The 9150-nt window shown below is 42.1% G+C and overlaps 1 protein-coding gene across 2 annotated transcripts in view; it reads right to left on the reverse strand.

Moving 5' to 3' along the window:
• Nucleotides 1–3083: 3083 nt before the first annotated feature.
• lnpa (limb and neural patterns a) overlaps nucleotides 3084–9150 on the reverse strand; it is a 7534-nt gene continuing 1467 nt past the window's right edge. For both annotated transcript variants that reach the window (XM_062457899.1, XM_062457898.1), the window contains exons 3-13: nucleotides 8997–9038; nucleotides 8224–8411; nucleotides 8058–8116; nucleotides 7929–7969; nucleotides 7011–7094; nucleotides 6850–6901; nucleotides 6535–6756; nucleotides 5428–5533; nucleotides 5034–5104; nucleotides 4439–4681; nucleotides 3084–4104 (exon numbers count right to left, since the gene is read on the reverse strand). In XM_062457899.1, coding sequence (XP_062313883.1) covers nucleotides 3956–4104; nucleotides 4439–4681; nucleotides 5034–5104; nucleotides 5428–5533; nucleotides 6535–6756; nucleotides 6850–6901; nucleotides 7011–7094; nucleotides 7929–7969; nucleotides 8058–8116; nucleotides 8224–8411; nucleotides 8997–9038 — 1257 coding nt within the window. In that variant the 3' untranslated portion in view covers nucleotides 3084–3955. The remainder of the gene's footprint in view (nucleotides 4105–4438; nucleotides 4682–5033; nucleotides 5105–5427; nucleotides 5534–6534; nucleotides 6757–6849; nucleotides 6902–7010; nucleotides 7095–7928; nucleotides 7970–8057; nucleotides 8117–8223; nucleotides 8412–8996; nucleotides 9039–9150) is intronic.

Consider the following 9150-nt stretch of genomic DNA (forward strand, 5'->3'; position numbering starts at 1 on the left):
GACCTTGTTTTGAAGCGCTTCCATAAGCACCACTGATTTATAGAGGTCTTTATGACAGAAAGGAAAATGATCTGCTGAAGGTATAAATCAGGTGAGAAGCAGGAAATTGAACTTAGATATCATCTTGTCAGATGCTTAATGCTCTTCCTCATGTCACATTCGATAGGGCCAATTTGGAGAATCCTGCAGAGGTAAAAAGAAGACAATTAACAATGACAGAGTGGTAATAGATGAAGCCATAAAATGAACGCAGGATGCTTTGTATGATTTCCGCATGAGGGGGAGCCAGGACTGTGGTGTCCTGGTCCACTCTGGCTTCCTGTCCAGGATGTGTGGAGCTATTCTGTGTAACGTTTAAAATGTTTAGTTATGTTTGGTAACTAGAAAAGACGAGAAAGTAAATGGTGATGCTTCTGTTCATGTCCACAGCTGGGGCAAGGGGAAAATGGCAATGCTGCATTTCAAAAACGTCTAAACTCTGAATGTCATTGTTGTGTTAATGACTTCCGAGTTGTTTATTACTTGTGTGATACACTCTCAATGACAAGCATTCACGAATAACTGAAATGTGGTGAGAAACTGCACCACCCCCCCACCCTCTAATTGTGTTTGGTGGTTTCAAATGATAATTAGATTTTTAAAAACTCATTTCTCTGTAGCTGATGACCTTTTGTCAAATGAATTTATGCCACTCAACTTTGTCAAGTGGCATTTAAAGTCCAAGTAGCCAAGAGCTAATGACCAGATATCAAGTGCTCAGAGACCCTCTCCTATCATACACCATCAAGGCGAACTCTCATATAATCTAATTTGATTTTAATGCTTCTCTGAAGGAGATGGTGCTCTTATTACAGTGTAATGATGCTGTTGTCAGGAACCCATGGTGATCTCTAATATTCCATGCGTGTTAATTGCTTTTGTGACTCCAATCCCAGTTCCTTCCTTTCATCTTCAGCACCCCATCAGATCAAACATGAACGCTTCATTCAAAGACGTATTGATATCGTTTATGTCGTCCCAAGCTATATCTGGCAGAAACATCGCATTTCTCTAAAAGTCTATGTTGTATGATGCCTCTGTGACACGGTGTATCGTTTGTATTCAGTACATAGTGGGATAACAATGAGGGTCTTCACTGAGATGAGGAGAAGTTTGGAAGTGCTCACACTCGGGGGGCAGCAAATGGAAAAGTGACAAGCCTGGTGCACTTGTCTATTTTACTTATTCCGTGGCTCTGTTTCATATTCTTCCTGGTACAGCGGGGTTATTTTCCTCCAGGGTTCACGAGGCCACGCTCTTTCATTTCTTCAGAAAATTGTTTCGCAGGATTTCAATCTTTGGCTGCTACATATGACAAAAGACAATATCAAGAACACTTATGTTTCTTATCTGCCATTTTTTCTGGGTATAAATAAAAGATCAGTATAAATTTGAGTCAAGTGGCCCCGAATGCACATGTGAAAGATGAGTATGAAAAGGACTACGGACCTTGGGACAGCCCTGCTGTACATTCTGATACGCTGCACACAATTGCCTTGGCACTGGGGCCCTGCGTGTCATTTGTCATCCTTGAAAATCAATTAGCGGCTCACTGATAACATGGAGCAGATGCAATCTCTCTACTGTCTGAACAAATAGCGACTCAAAAGCCTTAAGGTACATCCCTTCATTTTTCCATCATATATACAGTCTCACTTTGAATTTCTGCTCCACCGTGAAATACAGAAGGTTGTTCTGCAGGTCAGAGATGCACGCTGTTGTTACTTACGATCTGCTTAGTGAACTGTAGTGGTCCCAGATATTGATTATTGAATTGCTTGTCATTCAGTACTGTCAATCAATTCACAATGGACTTAGCAGAAACAGCAGAATAGTGGATCGGGTCATAGATGGTCAGTATGTTTTAGATGGAATCTCTCTCATCTGCAATGAGAGGTTATTCTAAAGATTATGCAAAATAGTTGAGAGCATAGTTCACGAAAAAAAAAGATGTTTTATTTTATTTCTTTTACGATGAACAACCTTGTATCTGTTTCTAATCACTCCCTCTGTCCCTGAGGTAAAAATCCATCCACAAATAGGATGTTTGTTTTTTTTTACTTGAAAAACTACTACTGAAACACAAGATTGAAAGGCTATGAGTGCAAAAACCTCTTCTAAAACAATAATCTTTCTGACAGTTGTAAAATCGGAAAAATAAAACAAATAAACTGATAAAACCGATGTAATGCAGCAGGTATCCTAAATCACAAAACCATTTACACAAATGTTCAACACAACAAATGTGTCATGGAGAATCTTTATTAAATAAGCTATGGAACAGTGCATATTCATGCATGTACTATTAAACAGTCTAGTGTTGGGGGGGGGGGAACCATTCAAACAATGTCCTATTGATGTCCTAGTTTTTCCTGTTTGGCTGTTGTCAGAGGTCAACCTCAAGCAGCATGCTGTGGAATCAGGCGTTACTGTTGGTGTCACATTGATGCATTACTAAGCCCAGGAGGTCATGTCTCTGTAAACATACATTATCAAAACCCATAGATAAAATGTGGGAAGTTGACCCCACCAACAGTTTATGGTGTATCTTCAGGGGAAAGGGGTCGTGAGGAGACTGAGAGCAACTTTGTAGCAGCAATGTCTCCCTGGTTGCAAATGAAGAGGGTCAAGCAATCAAGACTGATCGGGGCGGCGAGTCAACACTATTATCTTACGCTGTCTGAAATGATCAATGAGCTCAAATAAAATGATCACAACCTAGAATTGGCTGGCTAATGAAAATGGAATGTTTTAACGTGTTCTTTTAAACATCCTGTGGTGAGAGGCAGAGAACAGGAGCAGGAGGCAAAAACTGCCTTTTAACTCCAGATTTCATTTTCAGTGAGTGGAACATAATGGCTTCACATATTCCTCTGTAAAAGTATACGGCATAATGGTCCAAATTAGGCCTTTTTTTCCCTTTTCTTTTTACAATGGAGCCTTTTACAGGAAAGGGGATTCGCACCAACGACTGACTACACCATGAGAAATCAATTTCAAACAATCAACACACTCACAAAATAATGACCATAACAAAAGGAATGAAAAATACAGGGCTATTTTTTTAACTTTATTAAATATCTCAATAAGAAGAAATATGGCATTGACACACCAAACAAACATAGGTAGCCTACAATGCTAAGAGTTCATTGTCTTTCTTAATTCCATCTCCATTCATGAAACATGTCAAAGGCACTAAGGTCTAGTACCAAGCTGTACTGTATTCAGTCATAAGTAACAACCAGCACTCCTATGGCAGTACCATTACTGTGTAAACATATGGCTAGCTCCATGTAGCCTGGGAATACCCAAACCTATATAATACTGTTCTGAAAGGCACTGGGTTGGAGAAACTATCTATAAATATAATTTCCTATAAATACAAGCATTTTATATCACACCAAACCCATTTCATTTGACAAAACAACATGGATATACGACGACATTCTGTGAGACAAGAATACTATACAGTAGCTAATGACTTTTCCGTAGGCAAAAAATAACTACACAAAAGGATAAAACTAATTGTATCACATTATGCTATAAAGAGCGTCCATTTTTGTAAAGAAGTGCTAGTGTAGGACATGAAAGTATTGAGCATGTAAACGAAAAGTTAAGTAGACTCCTTCTGGCTGTTGGGTTTCACTTCGATGATCATACAGTACAGTTGGGTTCATTGTTACTATTCTAAGGACATGAAAAGAGCTGAATAAGAACTGAAATGAGGCACCCCTTCCAAGGGGAGACAGCCAACCACTGGCCCATTATTCTGCTGCTCTCATTTACAACAGATGTTTACTTAAACCATAATAAACTTCCCTTAAGAAGGAAGGAAGGAAGGAAAGAAAAGAAAAACGAAAGGTTTGCTCACACAAGCGAGCTCCAGCATGACTGACGTGTTGAAGTGACGGACACGCTATTCCACCTCCATGGCGGACACCTCCAGCTCCGGGTCGGACTTCTCCGAGGGCACGTCTTGGGGCTCCGGGATCCCTGGCTCAGGGCTGCCTTCTGGGGTCGGGCTCTCCTCCGCAAGCGGGGCAGCTAGCGTTGTCTCTTCTGGATCTCATTACAAGAAGGAACAGGAGGTTTCAGAAACGGCCAGAAAGTCTACAGTGTACGCACAGAAGGCCTTGCTGTACCGTTTTCACTCTGCATGACCCACTAAAAACATCTGGTCGCTAAACGTAATAGAAAATGATTATATACTGTATACGTACACATTACATAAATTACATACACATTATATCAATGTCATTAATCAGGATGAACCGGTTAAAAAGGGCGAGCCGTTCTGTTCCATGTGGGACGCATGATCGTTCAAAGAGAAACACTACCAATTACTTCCCCGAATGTGTTCATTCCAGAGAGGGATGACCATGGAGGAGAGGGGCCATACCTGCAATCAGGGGCCCCATGCCTGCATCCAGGGGCCCCATGCCTGCATCCAGGGGCCCCATGCCTGCATCCAGAGGCCCCACGCCTGCATCCAGGGGCCCATCATCTGCGTCAGTGGCAGGTGGTGTTGACGCGGGGGCTTCGGACGACAGCTTCCTCTCGGCGCTGATCTCAGGGAGTCGGGGAGCTTGGGGTCTGATCTTCCTCGCCGGGTTCAGGAAATAACAATACGCGCATCTGAAGGCTGCAACGACACACACCAAACCCCATGCTCAAAGCGCTCCGGCTCCCGAACCACTGCCATGCGTTTCCTCGCGGATGCGGATTTATCTGTATGAAAATGAAACCCATGATATTCTGAGGGGTGGTGGTGGAGGTGGTGGGGAGTGTCAAAGATGCAGAAATGTATCCGATCGATGTGAAGCAGTAGTTTGCATATTCAATCTACATGCAGCCTTTTTGCTTACAGAGGCCGGTCGAGGCAGAGGACTTTAAGAGCCATATGATATACCGTTCTGCCAAATGCTAGAGGGCAAACGAAGGCGCAGTGTTTGATGGAGACTGACAGACAAGAGTTGTGTTTCGCTAAATCTTACCAACATATTCAAATTCCTCTTTTAATGCCATGCCGTTATGGGACAGACACTGCTGGCATATGAGCGCATATCTGGAGGGAGAGAAGCATCGGGATCAGAACGTATACATGCACCGGTATTAACACGAGATCATTTTACTGATATAGGGCGACACTTCTCTCGTCGGAAGCATCGCACACACTGATACAATCTCCGGTGGAAATGTTCATTGGTGCACTCAAAGGAAAATAGGCTGCCCTTGGTTCCAGGATAGAGCGGCAGAATCGGGCTGCCTTTTACTCGTAGATGACAATGCATTCATCTGTTACAGATCTTCTGATCAGAGTATTTATTTAAAATATTTATATGTAAAACATTTATGTATGATATAAAAACAAGTGCAGCTTTGCTTTACCTATTCTGAGGTCCATCCCCGACAAGGTACTCAATGACCCTGTCCATAGCACCTCTGTCCCTGGGTAGAACTGGCCGGGCCAGGGGGGGGCCTGGAGGGTGCATCCCTGAGAAAACACAACATCAGCTCCACACCCAGTCTGAGGTCGCAGGTCTAAATCATCACACACACACACACACACACACACACTCAGCCAGGTTAGGATGAGAGGGATTCGTGAAATCAGCGAGACAAGATCCACCGCAGGAGCCGTGATGAATGTTGCGAAAGCTGTGCTTTTTCCCCTCCCTGCATAATGACTTGTAAATGAATCTCACTTGCAAAGCACGTGCTGCAGTGTCCCTGCTGTGTTGGTGAGTGGTAATTAATATAATCTCACATCAAGAGCAATCATAGGAAGATGACTGGTCATTTCTGTGAGACTTGGCAAAGTCTCAGTATCCTGCTGCTTATTAATTTACCAACATATGGAAACACTACGGTGGCTCTTTGTATCAAATTGCTTTTCACTTTCAATTTTCCACAAAAAGCGCTTGATAGTATCAAGCCATAGAAAACATTTGCAAGGTGCGCCCAATGCCAAAGGTAATTTTACCTGGCATTAGGAGAGCACTTAGTGGGATTCCAATACCATTGCCCTGAGAACAAATGTGGGCCTACCTAATTAATCACAGTTAGAGTAATCTTCCTCCTTGTACCACTCACAGTTGGCATTCCACATGGCCATTACAGCACTCTGGCTTCTCTAGGGCTATATTTCTGTCTGTTTGCACTCTTTTCCATTGGAGTGTTCATAGTCCAAGCCTCATGTTTACACTCATTTCCATAGTAAATTATCCAGCCACACTCCAGGCACATTCCAAGAATTTGATTTCCCTTTCCAAAAAGTTTGACCATTGGTTTGTTTGCTCACAAATTATTCTATGGAATATTAAAAATCACCAAGCTATACTTAATTAGTTATAGTGTGTATAGAAAAAAATAATAAAAAATTCTGTGTGCCAAACCATACTGGCTTGTCTTCACAGGTTGAGGAGCTTGGGAGACAGGGATGGAGCCTTAATGGAGCACATTATGATGTGGTCCCCCTGTGTGCGGCTAACTCACCCAGTCCTGGAACAGGTGTACCAGGGGTCACGGGCCTCCTCATCAGGCTCTGCTGAGCAGCTCCAGTAGACAGGCTCCTCTCAGGGGGCCCACCTGGAGCGGAGAGGGGGGTCGGGCCTGCGTGGGTGGGCCCGGGGCCGAGGGGCGGCCGGGCTGCAGCGCTGCCCGCAGGAAGCGCCATGGCCGGAGACGGCCTGGGAGTGACATGGCGCTGACGCAGCTCTACAGCAGGAAACAGTGCAGACAGCCCAGTCACTTACAGCGGTGAGGGAGGAGGGGCTGTTGGAAAGGAGCTTGGCGGTGGGGTGAAGTTACCTTGGCCAGGTTTTGGAGTCATCTGAGGTCCAAGGGGAATGGGTTCCAGCTCCTTGATCCAAATTGGACAGTATGAGAACTGACATGCTCTTTGGAGATTGTATGTATGAGTCTAAGTCAAACAGAGCATTTGTGGGTTCTGGGGCAGGTTTAATACTTACAGCTTTCTTTTTGGAGTCTGGATCAAATCTCTCCAGAATCAATTTGGCATTTTTATAAGTCTCAGTCTCCATCACCTCTTCAAGCTGTTAAACAGGAAAATAAATAATAAAAAATGTATAATATTCCCAAGACCTCTTGTTCAGATGTACACGTCAATTATCGCCAATCATTTATGAATGATTGATGTGCTAAATCTGCAGCAGTCCATTCATTTAATTCTGTTCAAATCCAGTAAGGTTACATCAATGCTTACTCTTGCATGAAGTCATATTAGCTCCATCCATGTTGTCAGGAATATCTGCTGTGACATCTGCAATTCTACCATTACTGCCCATGTAGGCACAGTGGAAAATCTCTAAGCATTCATTTCTGCTGTTGAGGAGCATCGTTTCAGGGAAATACCAAAACTGATAATTGTTTACACATAATGAAAAGAATAATTACATGCACTACTTCGATAATGTGAGTGTGAAAATCCATCAGCCATAATTATTGAAAGTTATTAGACATGACAGAGGATGACAAGCAATTTCTAAGATTTATTTTCACTTAGCACCAAAGTATATTAATCTAAGAGATGTGCTTTAGAGTAAAGTCTCGATGTCAATTAACTGCTGTCTGCATTGATATTAGATTGTCTATTAAAAGAAGCAATTATCTCACGGCAAAGTGCTTTAAAAGATCAATAAACGCAAAAACATACAGGCTTAGTTTAGAATAGTCAACTGTGTTTAACAAGTGTGGTATGTAGAGAGTTGATGTAGGTGAAGGCTTCGAGGTGATGTATAGATTTTAGTAACATGTTCAATGCAAACTACAAATACTGTATAGAGGAAGCCATTATACCAAAAGAAGCATTGTTGTACACTCATCAGAAAATTAAGCGAAAGGAAACACAAGCCTCTATTTCAACTTACTATTTTCTTTTTCTGTATTTTCAAGTCTTCCAACTTCTCATCTGCATTACAAAAAGATTACATTTCAACACTCCATGATAAAGAACACTGCACAATTTGCACTCTGGCCAATTAAAAGCAATATCTTACTGTTTTTTTCTGTTCTACTTGAAAACAGAACTATCAGCATCTTTCGAAGGAACCATATTCTGTGGAACAGACAAACAACAAACGGGTTCAAATCAACCATATGGATTATGGCCAGCCACGGTAAACTTCGTCATTGGAGCTCAAATACTTACAGGGTGATACTTACAATATTGGAAATACTAAAAAGGGGAGTGACAATATAAGGCGGCCCATTGCTTGTTCGGGAAGGTACCACAGGTAAACAACTGTGCAGGCGATTAGGTACAGCAGACATGAATAAAAAATTAGTCTGCCGACCCATATCTTCAACTGTCTTTGGTACTTCTCTCTGTATTCCTCAAGAGTCTGTATATCCTGGGAAAATATGGATTACATTTTATTCAACTATACACACATAAAGACCACATGAATATTATCTTCAATTATTGCAAAAAAAAAAAAGTGTCATTATAATGTCTGTTCTTTGGCCTGATTATGGGGCAAACCAACCTCTCCTGTTAATTGAACAATGGAATTAATAAGGCTAAGCTAAATGGGTTATTTTAATGAAATCATTCAACTTACCCCCTGTATAAATGTTGTATGAAGCCTATTTAATTTAATAAAAGCTAGTTTTCAAGCTGCAAATCTATTGCGTTTCCTATTTTCGCTTTTTCTAAATTATACACCATTGGTTGTCTTTGTTACTTCATCCTCAAAATATTTTTGTCTTGGCATGGCAACCACAGCTCGGCCAACCAGGCTAGAGTGGCAGTGTTGGTAACATGTGTGTATGTCACTCTGAGGGGACGAGAGTGCGGAGGAAAAGAGAGTGCGGAGGAAAAGACGCTTCACCAGCTGTGGCAGTGCTGCCTAACCAGGTCAATAAAGACCACCACCTCAAAATACATCCAAAGCACCAACAGCCTGTAAGTATGTTGCCATCAAATTAATACATACCTTATCTATTCCTTCCAAAACCTCTACAGTAGAAGGTTTAGCCTGGGGGGGGGGGGGGGGGTGAAACCCCAGAATATCATTAGAAGATTGCATGAAGTAAATTGAGCACAAAATAAGGCTCTTCAGCTGATAAATGTACTTCTGGTGGACAGTC

Source organism: Osmerus eperlanus, chromosome 3 (assembly GCF_963692335.1).
Source record: "Osmerus eperlanus chromosome 3, fOsmEpe2.1, whole genome shotgun sequence".
Classification (NCBI taxonomy): domain Eukaryota; kingdom Metazoa; phylum Chordata; class Actinopteri; order Osmeriformes; family Osmeridae; genus Osmerus; species Osmerus eperlanus.